Source organism: Myotis myotis, unplaced genomic scaffold (genome assembly GCF_014108235.1).
Source record: "Myotis myotis isolate mMyoMyo1 unplaced genomic scaffold, mMyoMyo1.p scaffold_m19_p_2, whole genome shotgun sequence".
NCBI lineage: Eukaryota > Metazoa > Chordata > Mammalia > Chiroptera > Vespertilionidae > Myotis > Myotis myotis.
In genome coordinates this window covers 38,507,930-38,535,445 of record NW_023416324.1, presented here as the reverse complement: position 1 = coordinate 38,535,445, position 27,516 = coordinate 38,507,930, and the positions used below count along the sequence as shown (strand labels likewise).

Below are 27,516 nucleotides of genomic sequence, written 5' to 3'. Positions count from 1 at the left end.
TACCTAACATTCTAAGGTTGTCTTGGGATCTTTGTTTGAGGTGATCTACCCTTTTTAAATAAGAAATATGATTCTATGAGTCAACACCTTTTAGCAGCCAAGTATCTGTCAAAGAAAACCCAATATGGCCCTTTCCTTCTGGGCTATAGAGTCTTTTTGTAGGTGTGTCTCCCAGTATACAAAAACTCCGGGTCAGAGATCACATTTTAGTTCATCAGTCTGTCTATCGTTAGTGAAGGATTCCTCTGCTAACTTGGTGTTATGTTTCAAATCTTCTAGATAAAAATTTTACAGTATGGCATTATATCTCCTTTTACTAATATTGAATCCTGACAGGAAATCAATTTCATAGGTCTGCCAGTAATTATCTCAAATGGAGACAAGTTATGTTGTCCAAAAGAAGTGGAACGTAAATTCATTAGTGAAATCGGTAGAGTGTTTAGCCACAATAAGTTAAGACACTCAGTAAATTTTACCAGTGAGTTTTTATTATTCCATTTGTCCCTTCTACCAGCCCAGAAGATAAGGGGTGGCAGGTACAATGAAAATGCTGTAATAGCCAAATTTCACAAACATGTTTTAGTATTTGTCCCGTGAAATGAGTTCTGCCGTCACTGTGCAGTTCTAGGGGAAGATCCCATGGAGGGTTCTAAAAGTATTTTTGCTACTGCTTGAGTAGTTGTTTTTCTACGTGGGAAAGCTTCAACCCAATGAGAAAATGTGAAAATCATTGCTAACACATTTCTGCATCCAGAAACTTGAGGTCATTGAATAAAATTAAGTTGCTATATCTCCCAAGGCCCAGAAGGTAGGGTAAAATGTCCCATTGAGCTATATAAAGGTTTTCTAGGATTATGTTTGTGACAAACAAGACATTTCTTGTATATGTTTCAGGCAGTTTTTGAAGAGGGGATTCCAGAAATACTGATGGCCCCTTTGAATAATTTATCAGTGTCCTAATGAGTTAACTCATGAAAAGGAAAAGTCAAAATTTCTCGAATTGCTTCTGATAAAACTATCTCTTATGTAGTCCACACCAGAGACCCAATCCTTAATGGTATTCACAGCCAACTCTCACCCATTTTTTCGCTTTTCAGTTAAGGAAGCTCGTTGCTGTCTTTTTTATACTAATTTCTCTAAGGTCAGTTTGGAAGACACTGAAGCTATTAATTGTGGCTTTGGCTTTTGCGTCACAGCAATTTTGCAACTTGATCTGCCATTGCATTTCCTTCTGCTAATTTGGAATCATCTTTCATATGTCCAGGAATCTTTATAATAACTAAAGCTTTAGGGAATCAAATAGCCTCTAATAGGCTTTTTACATAAGTGCTATGTTGTATTGGTTTTCCAGATGAGGTTAAAAATACCTCTGTTTCCACAGCATTCCAGCTCATGAGCAAGTCCAAAGGCGTATCTGCTGTTTGTATCAATATTGGCTGTTTTGAGCTTTGCTAATATACCAGCTCTGGTCAGAATGAATAATTCAGTTTGTTTGAGCAGATTTAGCGTGTGGGAGTGGCTTAGCTTCAGAGACCTTAACCTCAGAGGGATTGGTATCCAACTTAATAATGTCCTTCTAAAGATTTAAGATATGAACCATTCGAAAACCAGATTATTTCAGTGTTTCCAAAGGATTTTCTTTTGAGTCAACTCAGGATTAATACTTGGTCTGTGAGTGAAATACAATCAAGATCAGACCTATCAGTTCAGGGAATGCAAGGTTGCCAGATTCAAAATGTTACATTTATAAATAGTGACATTAGGTGGAGACAATATTAAAATTTCATAAGAAGTTAGTCTATACACAGACAAACATTGGGTATGATGTTATTCCCACAAAGCCTTTACAACATGAGGTACAAATACAGTCAAAGAAAACCTGAAACTAATATTTCAAAATCTGCACTAGCATAGCTGTGGCTGCATGGCACTCAAGGAGGGGTCCCTTTGACACAGAGTCCATCTGTAGGCCTTAAGGTCTAAATTGATCACCATGTTTTTTAGCAGGCAAGCCTAAAGCATCTCCTTGTCTTTCATGTACCAAAATGGAAAACAGTGAAACATAACTGGATGTCTTGAGACAGGAGAAGACAGGAGACTGCCTTTTTTTAAAAAAAAAAATTATTTTTCAACTATAATTAATATACAGTATTACATTAGTTTTCTGTGTACGCCCTAGTGATTAGACATGATATAACTAACTAAATGATCATCCAGATAAGTCTTGTACTCATCTGACACTATACATAGTTATTAGAATATTATTGACTATATTTGCTATGCTGTATTTTACATCCCCATGACAATTCCTTCTTGAAGTAGACCCTAATACTGGTTTGGAGATGATGAACTCCTTTAGCTTTTTCTTATCTGGAAACTCTTTATATGTCCTCCAATTCTAAATGATAGCTTTTCTGGGTAATCTTGGTTGTAAGTCCTTGATTTTCATAGCTTTCAATATTTCTTGCCACTCCCTTCTGGTCTGCAAAGTTTCTGTTGAGAAATCAGCTCATAGTCTTATGGGAGCTCCCTTGTAGGTAATTAACTGCGTTTCTCTTGCTGTTTTTAAGATTCTGGTCTTTGTCTTTAATCTTTGGCATTTTAATTATGATATGCTTTGGTGCAGGCTTCTTTGGGTGAATACAGGCCATGTGGGGAGTGAGGGGGCACATCTGGAGAGTCCAGCTTGGGTGATCACAGAGGCTGTGCAACTGGGCCCTACACAACACCTGCTATATAAGGCCATTGTGCAAAGCTCAGGATACAGGAGACATAGCAGCTCTACAAAGTACATAGAAACAAACAAAGGGAGGCTGCCAAAGTGTGGAGACAAAGAAGCATGTCCCAAATTAAACAACAGAAAGAAACTCCAGCAAAAGAACTAACAAAATGGAGACAACCAATTTACTAAATGCAGAGTTCAAAACAGTATTTCTAAGGATGCCTATGAACTTAGAACTTTAACAACATTTTAAAAAGGGGATAGAAATCATAAAATCAAACCAGTCAGAAAGGAATGCTGCACTAACTAAAGTGACAATAATTTACAGGGAATCAAATGATGAATAATCTACAGAAAGTAGATTATAGATGCTGCAGTGAACACAGGGTGCATCTATCTTTTTGAGTTAGTGTTTTGTTTTCTTTAAATAAATACTCAGAAGTGGAATTGCTAGATTAAATGGTAGTTCTATTAATATTTTTAGGAACCTGCATACTTTTGTCCATAGTGGTTGTACCAATTTAGGTTCCCACCAACAGTCAACAAGAGTTCCATTTCTCTACATCCTCTCCAACACTTGCTATTTATCTTTTTTATAATAGCCATTCTAACAGATGTGAGGTGATATCTAGTTGTGGTTTTGATCTTCATTTCTCTGATGATTAGTAATGTTAGGCTCCTTTTCATATACCTGTTGTCCATCAGTATGTCTTCTTTTGAAAAATCTTCTGCCCATTTCTCAGTTGAATTTTTTGTTTGCTATTGAGTTGTATGAGTTTTTATATATTTTGGATATTAACCCCTTATCAGATATATGATCTGTGACAATTTTCTCACATTCTGTAGGTTGCCTTTTCATTTTGTTGATATTTTCATTTGATGTTCAGAAATTTTTTTAGCTTGATGTAGTTTATTCTTTATTTTGTTACCTTTGCTTTTGGAGGCAGATCCAAAAAGTCATTGCCAAAACTAATTATAAGGAGCTTACTGCCTGTGCTTTCTTCGAGGAGTTTTATGATTTCAGGTCTTACATTCAAGTATTTATTCCACTTTGAGTTGATTTTTGTCTATTGTGTAAGACAGAAGTCCACTTTCATTCTTTTGCATATGGTTGTCCAGTTATAACAACACTGTTTATGGAGGAGACTGTCCTTTTCCCCATTGTTTATTCTTGGTTCCTTTGTTGTAAATTAATTGACTTTATATGTGTAGATATATTTCTAAGTTCTCTAGTCTTTCCCATTAATTTATGTGTCTTTTTAAATACCAATACCATGCAGTTTTAATTACTCTAATTTTGTAATATGGTTTTAAATCAGGGAGTGTAGTGCCTCTAGCTTTGTTTTTTCTTTCTCACGACATTTTTTTTTTCTTTTTTTTTGGCTATTTGGAGTTTTCTGTGGCTCCACACAGTTTAAAAAATATTTTTTCTATTTCTGTGAAAATACCATTAAATTTTTACCATTAAAAAATTTATAGGGATCACATTGAATGTGTAGATTGCTTCAGGTAATATGGACATTTTGACAATGTTAATTCTTCCAATCCAGGAACACAGAATGTATTTCCACTTCTTTCTGTCATCTTCAATTTTTTTCATCAGTGTCCTATAGTTTTCAGGTATAGCTCTTTCACCCCCTTGGTTAAATTTATTCCTATTACTAGGTATTTATTCTTTTTTATGCAATTGTCAATGGGATAGTTTTGTAATTTCTCTTTCTGATAATTTGTTATTAGTGTATAAAAACAGAACAGATTTTTGTATGTTGATTTTGTATTCTGCAACTTTGCTGAATTTGTTTATTAGTTCTAACAGTTTTTGGTGGAGTCTTTGGGCTTTTTAAAATTCTTCTTTTGGTGTTAAGCTCTAATTAAATTTGTTATTTACTGAGTTCTTTAGAAACAGAGAGGGAAGGAAAATGAGGGAGGGAGGGAGGGAGGGAGGAAGAGAGAGAGAGAGAGAAACATCGATTTGTTGTTTCACTTAGTTATGCATTTATTGGTTCTTGTATGTGCCCTGCCTGACCAGGGATCAAACTCACAACCTTGATGAATCAGGATGATGCTCTAACCAATTAAGCTATCCAGCCAGGGCATGGCTTTTCTATATTTAATATTATGTCATCTGCAAATAAAAACAGTTTTACTTCTTTCTTTCCAATTTTCATGCCTTTTATTTATTTTTCTTGGCTTATCACTCTGGCTAGGACTTTCAATACTATCCTATATAATAAAAGAGAAACATGCAAATTAGCCATCCCTCCACTATGCTCAAGCCATGCCCACCAGCCAATGAGGAGTGAATATGCAAATTAACCCAACAAAGATGGTGGGTAATTTGCATACACAGAGCAGAGTGGGAGAGCCAGCAGCTTGTGGGGATGTGGCTCCCTCGGTCGGGGAAAACCCAGAGTGTGGGGAGCACCAGGAATGCTGGGAATCATAGTTCTGATGGCAGCCCCAGGACCAGAAGTGGAAGCCCAGAGCTCAGGGAGCACCAGGAATGCTGGGAATCATAGTTCTGGTGGCAGATGGATCTCCTAGACACTAGAGCAGCCGTGGGCAAACTATGGCCCGTGGGCTGGATCCGGCCCGTTCGGCTGTTCTATCTGGCCCGCGGAGCCGAAAGAGCGGAGGGTTCTCTTGCTCTCCCCTCCGCTCCTTCACCAGCAGCAGTGTTAACATGGCAACGTCTGGAAACACGGCCGCAGCTCCTTCTTCTGAGTCCAGTTTAAGAACCCATTGTGGCTCTCGAGTCAAAAAGTTTGCCCACCCCTGCACTAGAGCAAAGTGAGCCTGGAGCAAGTTACTGTTGCAGTTGGGGATGGAGGGAAAGCAAAGGTGAGAGACATAAGTAAAATCGAAGTGTCTGGGAAAAATTAAAGGGAAGATATCCTAAAACTTCCAGGAAATCTCCACCAATGGAGCAAAGAAAAAAAAAATGCCTCTATTATTCTGTGAGCAACAAACCAAACTGGGTTGGGGATCTCGGACAATTCGCTCATATGATTGCAAAGACAGAGAAAAACTCCCGGATTGGAGAGGGCTCCCCTGAGGGCTCCCAGATTGGAGAGGGTGCAGGTCGGGCTGAGGGACCCCCCCTCCACTCCCCGAATTTTTGTGCACCGGGCCCCTAGTGTTTAATAAAACTGATGAGAGTGAACATCCTTGTGTTGTTCTGATCTTAGAAAAAAAGCTCTCAGCTTTTCACCATTAAGTATGATGTAAGCTTTGGGTTTGTTATATATGGCCTTAATTATGTTGAGGTATGTTCCTTGTGTATTCACTTTGTTGAAAGTTTTTATCATATATGGATATTAAATTTTGTCAAAGGCATTTTCTACACCTGTTAATATAATTGTATGATTTTAGTCTTCATTTTGTTAATGTGTATCACATTGATTTACTTGTGGATATTGAACCACTCTTATATCCTTGGAATAAATCCCACTTGATCATAGTGTTGAATTGTTGAATTTGTTTTACAAATATTTTCTTGAAAAATTTTGCATCTTTGTTCATCAGGGATATTGGCCTATAATTTTCTTCTCTTGTTGTGTCCTTGTCTGGTTTTGGTATCCAGATTCAGGGAATGTCATATTCATTTCTATAACCCTAATGCCTAGCACATACTAAGAAACCAGTTGGTATTTTGATGTGACATGAGTTGAATTTTGAAGCAGGAATTTGCTAGTTCAAGAAATTGAAGGAAAGATGGGTATTGCGGGCAGATGAAACAGCACATTCAAAGATAAAGAGATATGAAAGAGCAAAATAAGTTTAAGAAAATGTAAGTAATTCAGGAAGGCCCAAAGAAAGAAAGCATGCCTGAGATGGGCCCAATGTGATATCAGAAAATTAACAGAGTTGGGATTAGGAAGGGCCTTACTAGTATATGCTAAGCAAAAGAGTTTGAGCTATATCTGAAAACTTTGAGGAAGCCAAGTTGAAGGATTTTAAATTGTGATGTACATGATGAGATTTGTGTTTTTAATCAGATTTGTCTAACAGCTAAGTAAATGGTGGATTAGAGGGGCCCAAAGTAAAAGCAGAGAGAAGTCATTTTAATAAGTGAGGAGGACTCAAAGGCAGTGGCATTCACATGAAGAAAGTGTAGGCTCATGAGCTTCTTTAAGATCAGTAGGATATCACCACTGACTAGCTTTGGGCCCAGGAAAATGGAACATGTTTTTAACTGGAATTCCCCTTTGGCCATCTTCCACCCCATCTTCACTCAATTTGCCTCTTATATCCTCAACCCTGACTTCCCATTAATGGGTGATGAATAATAACAGAATATATCACATCTATTTCTCATTTAAAGGAAAACAAAATATAAATGTTAATGCTGGCACAGGCCTTGGAGATCACCCAGACCACCTCCTGATTTGATAAATTATTGAACTCAGAATTTTTGAAAAGTGACTTTTTATGGTAACTCTGAAAATCAGTGACTGGATACACAGTCACTCTTTATTGAATCAACTATTTAATTCTCCACATAGTACTTGTATCTAATCTTTTAATATGTATTTGCTTATTTTCTGCCTATCCTTGATATTGTAATGTAATATTAAAGAGCCTTTGACTGTCTAAAACAATGTTTTGCCCATATAGTAAACACTTATTGAACATTTCTTAAGAAAAGAATGAGCCAGATATAATTAGGTTTGCTTCCTCCTGAACCAATGACTTTTTTACAGGACCTTGGCTTGGAGGTAATCCATAATTCTATTTCCTAATCATTCCTATAGAGACTAAAATTTACCAAGCATTAACACTGTAGTTCACGTGGCTTCAGACAGTGAAGACCTAAAAATAACCATCACTATATATTTTTTTAAATATTAACCACTAATCACCTCGCACCCATTAGGATGACTACTATCAAAAAATAAAAAATACATATATATAGTAAATAAGTGTTGCAAGGATATAGAAAAATTATAACAAATGTTCTAGTTAGGAATGATGCAGCTACTATGGAAAATGGTATGGTGGTTCCTTAAAAAAATTAAAAATGAAATGATCCAGCAAATGCACTTCTGGGTATATAACCAAATGAATTGAAAACAGGGACTCAAAGAGATATTTTGTACACCCATGTCCATAGCAGCATTATTTACAATAACTAAAAGGTAGAAGCAACCCAAGTGCCCATCAATGGATGAATGGATAAACAAAATGTATTATACACATGCAATGAATATTATTCAGCCTCAAAAAGGAAGTAAATATTTCCATGTGTTATAACATGGATGAACCTTAAGCACAATATGTTAAGTGAAATAACAGTCACAAAAGGACAGGTACATATAATTCCACTTATATGAGACACCTGGAGCAGTTAAATTTACAGACAGAAAGTAGAAGGGTTGTTGCCAGGGCATGGGGAGCTGTGTGAAGAGATAGGGAATTGTTGTTTAGTGAGTGTAGAGCTCCAGTTTTGAAAGATGAAGAGAGTTCTAGTCATTCACAACAATGTGATCAAAAGTTTGTATCCAAAGATTTATCAGCAATTGTTAATACTGTCTCCATTGTAGGTGGTTTTAATATGTTGTGAAGAAATTAAACATATCCAAAGTGTTTCAGTGAGGATGCAGTTGTTTTTATTCCATCCTACATAGACAATAGGAGGAGGATCTTCTCGATGGGTGAGCAGCGGCATTATATCGGCACTTACAGCCTTGGCACGCACAGTGTAGTCAGCTAATTGTGCTGCTTGTTTCCTAAAATAATGAGACTTTTCTATTTTTTTATGCTTTAGGAAAGATTAAGAAACTTCAAAGAGCTCCAAGCTAAATTTCAAAAGCTTGATGTGCCATCCCTTCCAGGACCTATTAAATCCCTAGCAGGTGTTTCTCCAAAGGGTGACATTGGAAGCACACAGTCAACGAGGATTTGGGCCAATGGGAAACCCCTCTCATCCAACCACAATCAGCCCCCACCATATTGTTCCAGTGGTGAACCCCAGTCTCTTGAACCCCAGAAAATGAAGTTGGCACCAAGGAGTGATATTCAGAAATGTTCTAATTCCCTGGAACCTCCAGGAAGGTCTACTCATTCTGCAGAAAATTCACAGAAGGCTTCTCTGCCTTTAGATGTGAATCAGTCAAATGCTAAGGTAACCGATAAGAAGAAAGAGGTGGCCAGTACCTTCAGAGACAAGCTCCGGAACTGGGAGAAGGTTTCATCTCAGAAAAATGACATGTCATCAGCCCTTTGCCTTGCCGGTTGTGGAAGTGGGGCTCTCCATCTAGAAGATCAGAAAAGCACGGGACTCACTACTCCAGAGGAGCCCAGGGAACAGCTGGAAAAAGGCTCCCAGACTCTTCCTTCCCAGAGGCACTTCATGGCCCAAAGAAAATCACATGTCACCTCAGAAGATCCCACATTTCTGCTTTCTCAACATGGAAAGAAGAGCCTAGGAAAGGCCAGTCCTGAGAGGAGCCCAGCGGGGAGCACCTGCCAGCCTATCTATGAGAGTGAGCTTGCCAGCCAGGCTCCAGGTGAGAAATCTAATCCCCACAGGTGCGGGGGGGAGAGCTCATTGCATTTTTCCAACTTAAAGCTGGGGAACTTGAGAAGGTCACATATGTGACCTCAGCAATCTTTGCTCTAAACGCAGGTATTATAGGAGCATCTGCTAAATTGTAATATTCAGGTTTGGGCAAAGTGACTAATCTCCTGGAATTATATTGAGAGACAGTTTGAGCAAACTTGGATTTGAATCCTACTTCTACTTCTTGCAAGATGCATGAACTTGGGCAATTTGCTTAACTTCATAGAGCCTGATCTGCTCTCCTACAAATCAGATTCATCACCAGTCTTCCCTGTCTTAGTAAACAGGACAACCGTCCTCCTGGTTGCTCATGCCCAAAATGTAGGAGTCATGCTCTGTTCCTCTCTGCCTTCATTCTTTGTATCCAATCCATCAGCAAGCTCTTGGTTCTATTACTAAAATATGTTCTGGATCCCTCCACTTCTGCCCTCTGCCCATGTCCACACTACAGTCATCTCTCGCCTGGACCACTGCAATGGTCCAACTCATCTTCCTGCTTTCACACTCTGCTCTCTTATATTCTTCTCTCTTCCTATCAGGCACAGTGATCCTCTAAAACATAAGTTGTATCACATAAGGCTCCTGCTCATATTCAACTCGTCATCTTACAGTGTTCACGTAATCTGGTCTTTGCCTACCTTTCTTACCTTCTTCTCTCTCATTACATTGGCCTTCAAGCTGTTACACCCCAGTGCCTTTGCACTTGCTGATTCCTCTGCCTGAAACACTCTTCCCCCAGGTCTCTGATATCTGACTCAAACATTTCATCAAGGTCTCTGTCCAGTACACCTGATGTGAGTGGATCTTGTGGACCATTCTATCTCAGTGGTCGGCAAACTCATTAGTCAACAGAGCCAAATATCAACAGTACAACGATTGAAATTTCTTTTGAGAGCCAAATTTTTTAAACTTAAACTATATAGGTAGGTACATTGTCATTAACTTAATTAGGGTACTCCTAAATTGGCCTTTACTAAAAACGTCCTCAATCTGATTGAGGTACGTTCGCTGAGGTCGACCCCTGCCAACTCTCCCATCCACACTCGTCTTGTATACTTGTTTTGTCTATCTCAATGGTCGGCAAACTCATTAGTCAACAGAGCCAAATATCAACAGTACTTCTTCAAAATAGACTCGCCCAGGCCAAAAACCGACTTCTGCACATCGGCCACGAAGTTTCAATCGCACTGTACGTGCGCGCCTGCATGTGGTATTTTGTGGAAGAACCACACTCAAGGGGCCAAAGAGCCACATGTGGCTCGCGAGCCGCAGTTTGCCGACCACTGTTCTATCTAAAATAGTCATGGCACCCATCACTATCTTCTTACATTGCTTTGATTTTTGTCATATCACTTCTTCCTACTTACTATATTATGTATTGGTTTATCCTAGTAAAATGTAAGTTACATGAGAATAAGAACTGTGTTTACCACCATATCCCCAGAATCTAGAAGGACAAGGCTCCAGGTTCAGTGGTTCTCAAAGCATATTTATTGAATGACTGAAATGGACTGATGAGGTGGGTGGATGGATTGCCTGCTTCTAATCTCTTTGAACTTAGAATAGCATCTAAATTACTACTCATTTCAAGGTCCTGCTTCTTTTGATCCCTGTTTATGTCTCTGACTTGCCTCCTGCCTCTTTCCCTGGCTCACTAGCCCATAGTCAACACACTGGATTTCTTGCTGTTCCTTCAACAGACTTTGTTGTGACTCAGGACCTTTACTATTGCTGTTCCCTCTTCCTAAAAAAAAACTCTTTTTTAAAAAACTTTTATATACTAGGTTCATGGAGGTCAAAGTCAAATAACACTTCCTGGTAAATCTTTTTTAGCCTCCCTATCTAAAGACCACTTGCTCATCATCAAGATTCGCACTCTTTATATCATCCTCTTTTTTATTTCCTTTATAGAACTAACACATCTTGTCTGTTTACATGTTTATCATCAGTCTCATCCTATAAGAATAAAATTATCTTGTTTGTTTGTTTACATGTTTACATCAGTCTCCTTCTATTAGAAGGAAAATTCCTGAGGGCAGAACTGTGTCTGCTCTTATTCTTGTTCAGCTCTATCCCCAGCCCCTAGAACCATGCCTGGAATATACTAGACAAGTAATTACTGATGAATAGATGGGAAAGAAGATGGGATCAATGGGAGGAGGGTTATGTGGGAGGGAAGGAGGAAGGATGGCTTGATTACCTACCTGGTGGAACTGTTATGAGGATTAAAAAAGATAACCCACGTAAACCACTGAGCACACTGCCTGAGAATAATTAGGGGCCCAATAAGCAAGCGATCATTTGCTTTCACTGTCATGTCCTTAATTTGATAAAGACTAAAATTACTGACATTGGATTCTAGCCTCAGAAGAGAGAAACTTTGGCCCTGCTGGGAGGGCAAGAACGAAGCCACTCCCGCTTGAAGAGGACAGCAGGGCTTTGAGAGTCTCACTGGTATATTTGGGAAACACTAGTCAGCTCCTTTAGTTGTACCATGTAATCAACCCCTAGTTTATGTAAACCAAAAATCAGAGTTTGGTTAATATAAGAGTTTGCATTATTTTCCGAAGAAGTAGATATAATTTTCATCTATATTATTGGAATTTCTGTTGAGTTTGGCTTATTAGTGCAGAAGGATAAAATATGCAAAACTGGGATTATCCTGCCAGATTCCAGGACACAAAATCCACAGGTGCCTAGGTACCACCATAGTCAGCCTTGAAGCCTGTGTTAGGCTACAAGCCCTGGAAATCAGAGATCAATCCTGATTCCTCTTTATAGCACCCATTTTATTGCCCACCATAAGTCCCTAAAGAATCCTTTCAGTTATTGTCCATTTCCTCTGAATTGGGCCCCGTACTTGGTGCTAGGGAAAGGTCAATGTGTCTTAGTCCCTGCCCACAGGAGCCTAACTCAGTGAGAAGTTAGACAAGCCCCTCTAATAAGCCACAACACTGCTGGAGAGGTGTTAACAATGTGCTATGGGGATATGAAACAGAGTCCTAGATTTCTGGGAGCAATCAAGAAAAGCTTCTTAGAGGAGGTGTCATTGGAGCAGGGCCTTAATGGAAGAGTTGAAGTTTGGCGTGAAAGAAAAAAGGGAACAGCATTCTAGGAACCAGGAATGGCATGAACAAAATCTTGGATATACGAAAGCTTTTGAAGGCCTGTAAAATCCAATTTGGGAACTGAGAAGCCAATGATGTGAGTGAAAGATGTTTGGGCTTCAGGTCAGGGAAGTAGGATAATAAAATCTGGTAAGAAAATAATCTGGAAATGTCGATTGGGGCTGTGTGCTGTTTAAATGCCAGAGGAGGGAGCCAACAAAGGGCATGCTGAGGAAATGGCAGTTCATCCTCTGGGCAGCAGGACGGTGACAAGATCAGGGCTGTGGACACTCTGGCTACTGGGTGGAGTATAGATGTGGGGGGAATGAGAATGAGGCAAGGCAACTCATCAGTTTCTCCCCACAGGCCATAAAATGGAAACAATTGACAACCTACATTGTGGCTTTTTGTGCTCAGAAAAAGAGCCAGATGTCAAACATCACCAGCTTCCCAAAACGAAACCACTGCCTTCTGTGGAGTCCCTGGGTCCTCCTCCCGTGAAGCCACCGAAGCCTCCAGGAGTGAGCCTCCAGGCCTTTCTGAGGCGGACAACTGCGGTTCCCAAGACCCCCAGGGAAGGTGAGGAAATGCACAGCCCTCACAACCCCACCACCACCACACACAGTGGGCCAGTATCCCCCCCACCACATCCCCCCACCCCGCCACCTCCCTTTCCGCATGAGTGCCTGGTGACAATGCTGAACTGCTTCTCCAGGGCTGGACATCCATCACTGCTCATTCTCACGTAGAGGCCATGGCAGCTTGCCCGTGAAATGACAAACCTGCGGGAATTGGCCCCTTATCGCTCCTGAGCCAGCCCGCTTCCCCTGAGAGCCTTGCATTTGATCACTGGGAATCCGTCCAAGAGGAAGAAAATGAAAAGGAGCAGGGCAGGGAGGCAGAGCGCCTCTGTGTTTCCCACAAAGTCTGTGTTGTCAACACAGCCTGTGCAGTAGACGAGGGGGAGGCAGCGAAAGGGAGGCAGTCAGTGTGAACTTGACCTGCGGTCATGATGGAGGTCCCTCAGGCCTCTGCAATCTGCCTGCAGTAATTCACTGAAGGGCTCCCACCTGCCCCCACTGGTCCCTTCCAGGACTGAGGCACCTTGGAAGCCATTTCTCTGTGCTGTTATGTGTCTAACTCTGACACATAAAGGCGCCCTTGCTCATATACACCCCCACTCCAGACTCACCCTATTGTCATTTTAAACACCTTTGCTCTGTCTGCTCTAATGAAACGGGGAGGAGAGGGAGGGCTGTGCTAACATGTTTTACTGTGACCACGAGTGCCAGCAGACAGGGCACTAAATGAGCTACTTCTAGTTCATTGGTTGTTCGTTTGACTGCTCTGGGCAACTTCATGGTTAAATTTCTTGAACTCAGTGGTTCCCAAATTTTCGTGTGCATCCGAATCTCCTAGGTGACCTGTTAAAACAAACTACTGGGCCCCATCCCAGAGTTTCTGTCTCAGTTGGTCTGGGTTGGAGGCCTGAGGATTTACCTTTTTAACAAGTTCTCTGGGGCTGCTGATGCTGCTGCTCCAGGGACCACGCTTGAAGAACCACTACTATAAGTCATCTTAGGTCTCATCCTAAAAGAAAATTCTATATAGAGAAACAGGGTTCTTAGCATTATACATTAAGAATACAGCCACCTCCATATCTGGGAAGTCTATAAATGTTAAATAATTTAGGGCTCAAACCATCTCTCTGAAAGGGAAGAAGGTTGTGAGAGGACATAAAACAAAGTACTAAGTCTTTTTATAATAAAATGGGCTTTGTAAATTGTAGGACACACACACACACACACACACACACACACACACACACACACTAGCTGCTTAAGTTTGGTCATGTTACTCCCTGAGCCTCATTGTCCTTGCCTGTACATGGAGATGACAATAACACTCACCATATAGATTATTGTGAGGATAAATGAATGAGATGAGGCGTGGAAAGACTTTGTAGTTATTGTCACACCAGTAAGAGCTCCATAAGTGCAATGTTATCATTATTTCAAGCATGCATTCTCTTTGCCAGGCCCTGTGATAGGCATGAGATTAAGAGAGAAACCCAACAGACATCCTGGTACTCAAGGAGGTCAAAGTCTAATACAAGAGAGTGTAGTCATGATTAAGCACCATAAAGTGTGGGTGAGGGCTGTGATGTAGGCAGTGATCATCGGGATGCCAGGGAAGGGGAGGCTTAGGGAACAGGTGAGTTGCCAACCACATTGTGTCTCTGGAGTCAGGTCATTGCACAAACACAATTTGCTTTAATCAGGCTGCTGCTACTATCTCTTTTTCACTCTCCCTTTTGCTCTTGCAGCAGCTGTGAAGGAAGGCTACCTGCCTCCAGAGAGGTAAGTACCTGTTTCTTAATTGTGCAGGAGTGTAGCCTGCCAACGAGGCCACTGAGCCTGCCCACAAGCAGGCAGTAAGCACAGGCCAGGCATCGGTATTTCTCCAAAGGGTTGTGGGAAGAGCAGATGTAGAAGCAACAAACTGCAACTCTTGTTTTAGATGAGAGATTAAATAAACCACATTTAACAACCATGCTGACATTAAGTTGCAAAGATGGTCCTCTGAGGTACTTTTATTTATTGTACAGTTGGGTTCAGTACATTGAAACATCAGCTTCAATAGTAATAAATTGAATTAGAAGCTACAAAAAGTCGAGGGCAGCTGGCAGGATGTTCAGAACTGGTAATGGGACAAAGACCTTCTATTTTTGCTGCATTCATTCTAAGAATTTTGCCATGGAAGAGTTAGGTCATTAATTCACTCAACCAAATACTGTTGAGCCCTTTTAATGCATTGACCTGGCTACTTAATACAGATTTTCTCATTTCATCTTCTCAAGAAGGCATCACAGTTGCTGCCTCTGTCTTCATTTTATAGCTAAAAACACTTGGGCTCAGAAAGTTTGCCACTTGCTGAGCTGTGATTCTAACTCAGGTGTGCACAAACTATTTTTTATTGTGATATAATTGATGTATAACGTCTCAGTTTGAGGTACACAGCCTTTTGGATTAATACATTTATGTATCATAATATAACCACTACAGCAGGTTAGCTAACATCTTATCACCTCATATAATTATTTCTTTTTGTGTATGTTGAAAACAGTTAAGATCTAGTCTCTTAGCAACGTTGAAGTTTCTAATAAGTATTTTTTTACTCTAATGACTAGGTTGTGCATTAGATCTCCAGAACTTATATTCTAGGTGCAAGTTGACTGGGTTGCTCCTATGTCTGGGGTTCAGCTTGCATCTGGCTGATCTAGGATGACCTTGGCATGGATGACCTTGGTGCAACTCGACTTAGCACCTTCATCACATCCTCCAGCGAGCTAACTGAGGAATACTGTCCCAGCAGTGGCAGCAGAAAAAGCCAATAGCACAAATACTTTCCATGCCTCTGCGGTATCACATCTGATGACCTCCTATTGGTCCAAGCAAGTGATAGGACTAAGCCCAGAGTCACAGTGGGAGGCACTGAAGCACAGGGTCCCAGGGAGGCATGAACAATAGTAGCGTCAGTCCAATCAAACTAGCATAGAAGGGAAGTATTTGAAATGAATGCTGAGGGTCAACATTCGCTGGATAACATGGGTAGGGGCACTACAGGCAGAGGTAGGAGGTATGAAGTAACATTATTTTGGAAACTGGAAGTAGTTAAGTGGAGTTAGAGTATAGACAGTGTAATAAGGAATGGAAAGAAATGAGATGGTGAAGGTAGACAGGAACCAAATCTTAGAGGGGTGAGTACACCAAGGAACAGACAGTTGTATTCAACAAGGGGGAACTCCTAGTTTAGTGGTTAGAGTTAAATGACGGCACAAGGTAGGTTGGTGGACCTGCATTCCATGTACATTTATTTGAATGAGGGGAAACAATTTAGACATCTCGGGAAATGGTTTGCATTAGTTACTGGATGAGCATTGGCCCTAGTATGACATTATGAGGGGACAATGTCATTCAGATGTACCCCAAGTCAGTCTTGGTTCCCTCGTGCCTTACATACAGGGCGCGTCTCAGTGTGATTGAGTGTGCCATGATCATAATGTATAGCTAGATACACATTTTTCCTGCAGCTAGGCTCTAAACTAAGCTGACTTCTTCTCTCACACTTTCATCAAAGAATAAGCAATCCTGCCCTAACCAGTTTGGCTCAGTGGATAGAGCTTCGGCCTGCGGACTGAAGGGTCCCAGGTTCGATTCCAGTCAAGGGCATGTACCTTGGTTGCGGGCACATCCCCAGTAGGGGGTGTGCAGGAGGCAGATGATGGATGTTTCTCTCTCATCGATGTTTCTAACTCTCTATCCCTCTCCCTTCCTCTGTGTAAAAAATCAATAAAATATATTTTAAAAAAATTTTAAAAAAGAATCAGCAATCCATTTCAACCCTGGGCACAAACTGGCTGTGATGGGCAAGTACTGGGAAATGCAGTCTGTGACACCTTCTTCGTAAGGGATTTACAAAGGCAATTTGTGCTGTTCTTTCATATTGACTTTAGAACTGAACCTACCCTCATCTGAAATGAGATTCATTGCATCTCAATTATTATATGAGCCCTCCTATAAAATAAAAGAGTAATATGCAAATAGACCTAACGGCAGAACAACCAAAGCGTAATATGCTAATGATATGCTAAGGCTGCTCAACCACTTGCTATGATGTTCACTGACCACCAGGGGGCGGATGCTCTGACCAGTAGGCTAGTTTGCTGCTGGTATCCAGCTGATAGGGACTGAGTGAGATGGCCAGACACATCCTGGAGCCCTCCCATGGTCCCTCCCTGGCCAATCATGCACCGGTGGGGTCCCTCAGCCTGGCCTGTGCCCTCTCGCAATCTGGGACCCCTCGGGATGTCAGAGAGCTGGTTTCAGCCCCATCCCACAGGCCACTCCCCTTGGGAGGGTGCCGAGCCTCTCCCTATCTCTACTGATTGGGTACGAACTCGCAGCAGGCTCAGTGGGGCTGGGATGAGCAGGACCAGCAGGTAGGAGCTGCAGGCAGCATTGGACTGCGGGTTTCCCAGTCCCTGCAGGCCATCCAGAGGGACTCCACCCATGCACTTTTGTTTATTCAAAAGTCCTTCAAGTTGAACTGGGAGGGGGGAAAAAAAGATAACCTTCCTACCTCAGACTCAAAACCACTTGGCCAAGATCTACTCATTGGTACAGTGGACACTGTCTTTACATAACAGTTCTTAAAACGTCTAAGGACTACATTTTTCTTTTAATTAAATCTCAATTTTTTTCAACCATTATTCACAAAACAGGTGTCTGTGTTTTAGCTGTATTTTAATAGACTATTATATGTACACACACACACACACATATATGTATATGTGTGTGTATATATATGTGTGTGTGTGTGTGTGTGTGTATATATATATATATATATATATATATATATATATATATATATAATTATCTTGTTAGGAACTCAGTGCATTCACAGTAAACATTTTCATTTCTGAGCTTCTTCATATGATCAAATATGAGAAGTCGCATAGCATAATGTAAAAATACAGGTCTGGAGTCAGAGTAGCACAGATTCAAACTCCTCCCCTGTACCTTAGACCAGTCACTTACCAGCTCAGAGCTTTAACACACACATCTGTAAAGTGGACACAATAATACTTACTTCACTGATGGCCATGAAGACTAGATGAGATAAAATGTCTAAAGCACCGCAAATAGAGATGCTTGATGAGTCTGTTTGTTCCACCCTGGGCCTCTCCATCTCTGGTTGCCTCTGGAATATTAATATCTCATTCGCTCACAACAGTGAAATGACTTTTTGGAGATTATTCTTTGCCATCACTTTTTCATGGAAACCAAGCTGGCTGACACCCTCTAGGACAACAGCCCCTATTAGTGTGAGCAAAGCAGGGGAGGCCAGGGCAGCAGTCAGCAGGATCTCTGCCAGTACTTAGCAGAGCTGGCTAGTATTTCATGCATTCGCTATAAATACAGCTTTTCTCCCAGTAGGAAGTCAGAAGACAGTCCTGACTCAGGGAATCTCAGCTAGACACTAAGGAAGGGAGAGGCTGTTTATTTCCCGAGCAGAAAAGATTCACACAGGACAGTGTTTCTCAGATGCAGGGCTGTGGGTGGATCTCAGGAATCCACCATTTTCTCTCCTCAACATTTTAATTTTGTGTTTTTGTTTTGACAGCAGCCTTTAAAAAATACTATTAGCCTATTATGAATCTCCTGGATGATCTCTCTCAAGCCAATACTTTGTAATGTGCGTTTGTACTAGTATTTGTGTTTTGGTGTGTGGGAGACACAAAAGTGCCTGGGGCTGCGGCTCCTGTGACGGCCTAGGTCCTGTGTGAGAGCCAGGAGAGCAGAGGCTGTGGAGGGGGACAGCTGCCTTACCTGAGGCATCCAAGCAGTATAGTGATGTTAGCAGAATGATGATATTGTTGCCCAACAAAATGCATTTGTTCTCATTTGACTAGTAGTAAGTGCTGTAAAGAAAAAAAAATTTTAGGTATTAAGGTAGTAACTGGGGATTGAGAGCAAATTAAAGGAAGTGTAGAATGGTCAAGGAAGGCCTCTCAGAGGTGGTGACATTAGGGTTGAGACCCGAATTCAGGGGCCCCAGTCTTGGAAGGTCTAGATACAGCTGTGGGCAAACTACGGCCCGTGGGCCAGATCCGGCCCGTTTGTAATGAATAAAACTAAAAAAAAAAAAAGACTGTACCCTTTTATGTAATGATGTTTACTTTGAATTTATATTAATTCACACAAACACTCCATCCATGCTTTTGTTCCAGCCCTCCGGTCCAGTTTAAGAACCCATTGTGGCCCTCGAGTCAAAAAGTTTGCCCACCCCTGGTCTAGAAGTATATTCCAGGAGTGGGCACCACTGGTGCAGACCCTCAAGGAAGAACTCCTCCCCCCACCATGTCTACAGAGCCAGAAAGGAGAGAATGTAGTTAAACACAGCACTGGGGGATGATGTGGGCAACCCTTGTGAGCCTGGAATGAATACTAATTTCTCTCTAAATGCATTGGGAAGCCATGGAGAATGACAAGCTAGGCAGTGACATGTACTGACATTTAGTTTGTAACAGTTACTCTGGGTTCCGTATAAATAAATTTAGTGGGGAAATGGGAGAAGAGGAAGACAGCCTAGGAAACCACTGCAACAATAATAAAACAGTGATTATAACATCAAAAATAGCAATCAACCCTTAGACAGTGTCTGTTCTAAGTACATATATGAGCCCATATATGACAATCTAAGAAGTGGATGAAACCACCCATTTTACAGATGAGGAAACTGAGTCACAGAGAGGTGAAATAAGTTGGCAAGCAGAAGATAGTAGAAATGAAGAAAAGAGCCCTGGCCGGGTCGCTCAATTGGCTAGATAAGCGTTCTAATACAGCAAGGTTGTGGGTTCAGTCTCCAGTCAGGGAACGTACAGGGATCAACCACTGAATTCATAAATAAGTGGAACAACCAATCAATGTGTGTTTCTCTTTCTCCCTTTCTCCCTCTCACTTCCTCTCCCTATAAAAATCAATGTTAATTAATTTAAAAAAGAAATGGAGATAAATCAATGGATTCAAGTTATGTTTAGGGGTGAAAGCCAGCAACTGCTGGATCAGCTGTGGGAGTGAGATGGGAGAGGAAGAGGAATCTAGGAAAACTAGAAGATTTGCTGTTTGTGTCATTGTTGATAGGAACACCTGTGGAGTGCTTGGCACATCACTAGAGCTCAGTACCAGATACAACCTTCCTGAAAGCTATTTGGGATTGTTCTGCTTAACTAAGCAAAAGCAGGACCTTTGTGCATGTAAGATAGAATCTCTAAAGGCTAGTTTCTAAGTTGTTCGCCACTACAGAGCTCTCTCTTGAGTGGCTCCTTGTACGATGGGACATGAAAGGGGGCCCCAAGATCCCAGTGTGCTCAACTGAATTGCTATGGGGCAAGAGTGAAGAGAGGGAATTTTTTTAAGCCTGTGCCTTATAAAGTTTGAGACCCAGAACATCCAGGTGGCATCAGCGTAAGCCACGTCAATCGCTTCTTATTACACTCAACCACTGAGCCAGCCAGCTGGGCTTATCCCCTTTTAATTGGATTTCAGGGACACACAAGGTCGCTGTTTGGCCTGCCTTTCACAAGGTAGGAGCAGTGGATTTACTTAGGGTTTTTCTCTTCTTTCATGTTTTCAAGCATTATTCCTTTTAAATAAAGCATTATTCCCTGAAAAGTTCTGTTTATTGGGCACTTTCAATAAACAAAGCCTGTGTCCCTTACTTAGGTCCACTCCTTCATTTTAAAACACCCAACCACAGAGTGCTCTGTCAGGCAGACCACTGATTCAAATGCTGACCTCATCCAAACACCCTCCCAGACACACCCAGAAATAACGTTTAACCTGAACGCCTGTGGCCAGTCAAATTGACATATAAAATTAACCTTTACAGTCATTCTAGTTTTGTGGCCCTTTATTAAAAGAATTAGGTTATAAATTTATGAATTTTAGAAAAAACACTTTAGCACCCAGAATTGGGCAACATTGGCAGCATTGTTTTTTCTTGTTTGTTTGTTTGTTGTTATAGAAGTCATAGTAGAAGTAGTAGTTTATGAAACATGGTGGTAGGGTTGGGCTTATACACACCCGTATAAATACACACATACATATTTGTATATCTGTATATACAAATGCATATATTCATATGTATGTGATATACATTTATCATAGACATATATGTGTATTTTGTGTGAATGTATAGTATAGATAAGAATATCTATGCATGAGCATAGAAATGTGTGTGTGTGTTCTGTAAAAATTGAGAAAGTAGCAGAGCTAGTGGTAGAGGTGGTAGAAGTTCAAGTTCAAGTTCAAGTGGTGGAAGTGTGGGATGGTAGGCAGAGTGGTAGTGGTGGTAGTGGTAACATATACCTTATGTCAGTAAACACAGCATAATATATGTCCAGGAAGAAGAGACTTGGGCCCAATTACCCACCCAAGGTCACAGGTGAAGTTGAGACTCAGCCTCACATCTAACTTTCCAAAGCATGTGTCCCCTCACCACCCTTCTGCCTGACTGCTTCATTGATTCTTCATCTTTATCAAGCATCTAAAATGTAGAGGATGGAAGCTTTATTAGCTCTTGAGAGAAACACGTCCTTGGAATTATTTTGTGTATTTTTGTGAACATAGTACAAATGCATTTTCAGGTTCATTTTAGGTAACATGGTTGTAATTTTTTAAAGTAATTTTTTAAAGATTTTTTAATCATCATTTAATTCAGGAGAAAGGTTTCTTAGGGTGAAGGCTGGGGAGGAGAGTAGTCTTGTAAGAATTATTTATTGTAAATGGGGATTTGCCCAGTTTGGGACTTTAGGACATTGAGAAATCACATGGCCACATATTTCCTTGTCACCAAGAACCTGTAGAATACCACACAGAGCAACTCCTAGCTAAGCTACTCCTGGTCTCTTTGCCTCCAAAGTGACCATTGACATAAGAAGTGGAAGAAGGTGGGTTTTCCACTTAGATCTACCCCCTAATTAAGTAAACACAGAAGTACAGCTATAGCAGGCTTTGCTGCTCAAGTCCCAATCTTCCTACTTAGTATAAGCTCTTTTGATTTTCCAGAACGGTTTTTCAGTGAAACTTTTTGATGCAGTCTCATGCAAAGTGATCCAGAGGAAGGTGAGAAAGGAAATGTACCTGCTGGGTGTCTCCCACGTGTTAACTCAGTTATTCCTACAGTGACCCTATGAAGAAATTAAGGCCCCAAGAATCTGAATGACTGCTTAAGACCACACAGGGATGGAAAAGATGAATCTAAGTACAGTGCCTAACATATGGTAAACTCTCAACAAACAGTAGCTGCTACTGGGATGGGTAATTTCGCTGTTTGACCAAGTGAACAGATGTTTGGATAAGCTGTGTGTACCACTTCTCCAGAGTGAACAGCCTAAGACAGAGGTTGGCAAATTATTCTCCAAAGGAGGGCTGTGTCCCTAGGGTAGACGTAGCAAGTACAAACAAGAATGAGAGGAGGTCATGGGCCCATGCTTCAGCCAGAGAAAGCCAACTTGTTTTGCAGATAGATCTCTAAGGGTCCAAGACAATAGGAAAGCATCTGCTTGTGTAAATCATCTTTAACGCTCGCATCGCATTTACAGAGCTATTGTTTCTCCTTGAACACAGATAATGTTGACAAGATCTTCAAGAAACACTAATGTTTTATTATCCAGTACTTAAATTACCAGAGGCTTCCTATAAGAAAATCAGAAAATATAGAATCCTGATACTATGCCAGTAATGAAAAGCAGTTTCCAAAATGCAAACCCCAAACCTTTTTTTAAAGAACACTATAATTTCTGTCCTCCAGCATAATAATATTACTATCATGCTTTTGTAGAAGATCTATGTGAAGAAGGCAACTATTTCATTCAATATCGATAGCCGACTTTTAAAGCAGATTTTATAATTGTTTTGTAGAGTAGGAAATTAAAGATTAAGTGATGTATCCAATATTTTATCATTAGAAAGTAGAAGAGCTGGGCTGACCTCCAAGAACCAACTCTGTCTGTGATTCTATGTTGCCTCCCAATGATGTCTACAGTTCTAGGAGACAGACTATAGACTTAACAAATGTGGAAACAAAGAAAATGAGGCAGAGATATATTTAATTTGAGTTATTTCTTCCCTGCAATCCAAGTTCTTTCTATCTACCCACACTGTGTTAAATCAAGGCAGATCTCAGATCTGGTTTTAATGGACCAGAAAAAAGATAAAAGACATTGTCGGGGAGTAAAAGGGTGGTTTAAATGTATCTATAGAATCTTTTTTCTCCCTTCACATTAACCCTAACTCTGCCTTTCTGCTAAGACAGTGGATCTGAAGATGCTTTTTTTTTTTTTACATTTGAGTGAAATTCTTTCTGATCATCTGAAGTCAGGTATTTATTCATTTCTGACAAAAAATAGTGCAAGAAATTGATTAAACATCTTCTTTCAATTTTTCCACAAATTGTTTCTTATTAATAAAGTTAATTTACCATAAACCCAATGAGATTGTTAGACCCCCAGAGCATGAGATACATGGGATAGTCTATATTTTAAGAAAATTTCTCTTGATTCTTTCATGCAGGGGGAGGGGAGCCAAAGAGTAAGGGGAGAAATTATGATGCCTTAGAGTTTATTGTTTTCTACTCACACATATTTAAAATATTAGAGGCAATGGGGGGGGGGAATCTGAAAATACCCAAAATGGACACAAAAAAACAAAACAAACAGTTGGGTGAAATGTACTTAATATCTATACTAATAATAGCCTAGGTCAGTGGTTGGCAAACTCATTAGTCAACAGAGCCAAATATCAACAGTACAACAATTGAAATTTCTTTTGAGAGCCAAATTTTTTAAACTTAAACTATATAGGTAGGTACATTGTTATTAACTTAATTAGGGTATACTCCTAAGGCTTAGGAAGAGCCACACTCAAGGGGCCAAAGAGCCGCCTGTGGCTCACAAGCCACAATTTGCTGGCCACGGGCCTAAGTGGTCATCACACCCTGACACCGTGATGCCGTCACGCCATCACAAGATGGCTGTGCACACAGCAGAGGCAGGGCCTGGCGGCCACTCCACTTAGCAAAGCCTGGGGGTCCTGTGGCTCACAGCACAACGGGTTGCGGTGGAGAGTCCCTGTGGCCTTGCACAGAGGTGGCGGGTTGTGACAGAGAGTTCTCACTGCCTAGCGTACTGTGGAGGCTGGTCCTGGTGTCTCTGCCACCTCGCACAAAGGAGGCGGGTCCTGCAGTTCCGCATGCTGTGGAGGCAGGACCCTCAGCTCCAGCCTACCTCTTTGGAGCAATCTATCAAGGAGCCCCAGATAGGTGAGCGGGGCCTACTTCTTTGGGGCGATCAATCGTGGGGCTCCTGCACTGTGAAAGGGCACAGGCCAGGCTGGGGACCCCTCCCCACACCCGAGTGCACAAATTTTATGCACTGGGCCTCTAGTCTATATATATAAAAGCCCAACAAACGAACGGCAGAACAACCAGAATGACTGGTCAACCAGTCGCTATGATGTTCACTGACCACTAGAGGGCAGACACTCAATGCAGGAGCTGCCCCATGGTGGTTGGTGCACTTCCACAGTCGGAGTGCCACTCCCACAGCGGGCTGATCCCCATAGACTCCACCCCCCACCAGTGCATGAATCCATGCACTGGGCCTCTACTATAATAATAAATGGAGAGAAAAAAAGAAAAGAGAATGCTGCCACCTTTTCATTGTCTGTAACAACTATGCAGATATGCCTTTAAATGGAAAATAAAACCAGGAAGAATACCAAAGTACTGAGACCTCACTTGTGTTAAGGTGGGAGAATTATGGGTAATTTTTCTCCCCTCTACTGTCCACATCCAGTGTGAAATCATTATTTTGCATTTGCTATGGACACAGTTGAAGTCCCTTTTGTCTCACTCCCCAGTCCCATTTCTCTTTCTCCCTTCCCAGAGGCAACTCCAGCTGGGAATGCAAGAGTGGATTCATTTAGTATATTTCTTACACTTTAGCTATAAACTCACATATCTGTTAAAGGTATAGTATTTTACATCTATACTAATAAAAGGGTAATATGCTAATTAGACCGGATAGACCAGACGTCTTCTGGACATCATTCCAGACGTCCTTCCTGACAAAACCGGGGCCTGGGCAAAGGAGGGAAGCCTGGGTCCCAGGTGTGGGGGCAAGGCAGAGGTGGTTAGGGGCGATCAGGCAGGGGCGATCAGGCAGGCAGGTGAGTGGTTAGGGGCGATCAGGCAGGCAGGTGAGTGGTTAGGAGCCAGTAGTCCCAGATTGTGAGAGGGATGTCCAACTGCTGGTTTAGACTAGTTTAGGCCTGATCCTGGTAGTTGGACATCCCCTGAGAGGTCCTGGATTGAGAGAGGGCACAGGCCAGGCTGAGGAACCACCCCTCTCCCCGTGCACAAATTTTGTGCACCGGGCCTCTAGTTTTTATATAAATGGCATCTTATTTTAACCTTCTGCAACTTGATTTTTTTCCAAAGCTGTGTTTTCATATTATACTAGAGGCCCAGTGCATGAAAATTCATGCACATGGGGGCATCCCTCAGCCCAGCCTGCACCCTCTCACAGTCTGGGACCCTTGGGGACTGCCCACCTGCTGGTTTAGGCCTGCTCCCTGAGAACAGATGATCTAAAAGAAATAATCATATCCTAGGGTAAGGATTTATCAAAAAGGAAATGGTCGCATTAAAATTCACTGCCAGTGGGGTTGAGGGGACTGAGGGACTCCGGTGGCAGGCATGCAGCACAGCCAGGCCTGCCTGGGGGCGGGCCCAGCTGCACCGTGCGCCTGCCACCCCTCAGCGGGGCTGAGGGGTCTGGGCATCGCCATCTTGTGGCTGTGGGTGCCACCATCTTTGTGAGGACATGATGGTCAATTAGCATATTACCTCTTTATTATATAGGATGTTAATGCATGTATGCCTAGTTTATTCATTCCATTTAGACATTGCCTGTATTTCTTTATATAAACAACATATCACAGTATGTTCACATATTCCCTCAATGAGGAACATGAAGATGGTTTTAAATTTTCAACCTTTCAAATGATGCTGCAACAATCATCCTCATATATTTACAGGTAAATATGAGCAAGTTTCTCTAGGTTTTTGTTTTTTGTTTTTTTAACTTAGAGTTAGAAGGGCTAAACAAGAGTAAATAAACAACTTTAGTTTTGCTAGGTATTGGAAAATTATCCTCCAAAATAGTTGTTCCAATTCATATTCTCAAACCTGTATGAAGAGTTCCTGTTTTCCATATTCTTGCTAAATGAGATGTTTTTCAAACTTTTAAGATTCTTGCTAAACTGAAGGGTGTGGAACCAAATTATCATTGTCTTGACTTCTATTTCCCCAGTTACTGTGAAGTTGTGAATTTACTTATAAACTATTTAGTTGTTTGCTTCTGTGATATCTACCGTATGCTTCTGTCCAATTTTCTATTGGTTTCTTTGTCTTTCTATTGCAGGAGTTCCTAATAGAGTTTACATATTAACTCCTTTTGTTCCACTTTTCTCTTGTGACATGTTTGGAGGTTAATCTAGTTAAGAAAGTTTTACCTGGAATGCTTTCTTGCATCTATTAAAATAATCTGAGTGGGGTTTTATTTTCTCTTTCATTGTTTTAGTATGATTAATTGCAATCACAGATTTTCTGATGTTAAGTCATCCTTGAAGTCTTGGGGAAATTTTAGTTGTTTTTATTACTGATTAATTCATTTTTCTACTATTTTATTCAGACTAAAATGTCTTAAGTGAGATTGGGCTATATTTTTCTTTCATTGTTTGGTCATCTTGTGGTTTTCATATCAAAATTATTCTTTCATTTTAAAATGAGTAGCATAGCTTTTCCTTTTTTTCTTCTCTGAAACTACTCATTAAACCTCACCACAGATGGGCAGAATGTGGAGGTGGGTAGGGGGGACTGTGGGTTTGTGCACTGTTTATTCAAGCCCTTTTATGGTTTATTGGCCTATCCATCTTTCTATTTTTTCTTTAGTCACTGTGATAATTTTATATTTCTCACTAAATTTGCTGATTTTCTCTAGACTTTCAAACTTATTGGCAGAGAACTGATCATAACATCCTCATAGATTTCTAAGAACCTGAAGCTATCCCCAGTTTTGTCCTCTTTTTTACCTCTACTCTGTGGTTGTGTGTGTATACCTTCTCTCATTTTCTTGAACAGTCATGCTAAAGTATGTTCTACTATTAATATACCTACCTAAGCTTTCTTTTTGGTTAGCATTTGGTTTGGCTCTCTTTCCCATTCATCAATGCCAGCGCTTTGGTTTGTCTGTTGCTTTATAGCAGCATTAGCTGTATTTTTAAAACAGCAAGTCAGATAATCTATATTTTATTAGAGTAGGTTCATCTCTGCATTCTTATGATTTTTGATCTATTTGGACTTTTTCCCATCATATTTCATGTTTTAAATTTACTATGAAATTTCTTTACTTGGATTTTTTTCTTCCTTTTCTGCCTTCTTAAACATTTAAGTTTTCTTATTGCACATTTTCCTTCTACCAGTTGAGAAGTTAAATA

At 40.9% G+C, this 27,516-nt stretch overlaps 1 protein-coding gene across 1 annotated transcript in view; it reads left to right on the top strand.

The window, feature by feature from the left end:
* FYB2 (FYN binding protein 2) overlaps nucleotides 1-27,516 on the top strand; it is a 99,612-nt gene that overhangs the window by 29,653 nt on the left and 42,443 nt on the right. The window contains exons 2-4 of the mRNA XM_036348450.1: nucleotides 8,490-9,231; nucleotides 12,758-12,970; nucleotides 14,718-14,751. Of these exons, the coding sequence (XP_036204343.1) occupies nucleotides 8,490-9,231; nucleotides 12,758-12,970; nucleotides 14,718-14,751 (989 nt within the window). The remainder of the gene's footprint in view (nucleotides 1-8,489; nucleotides 9,232-12,757; nucleotides 12,971-14,717; nucleotides 14,752-27,516) is intronic.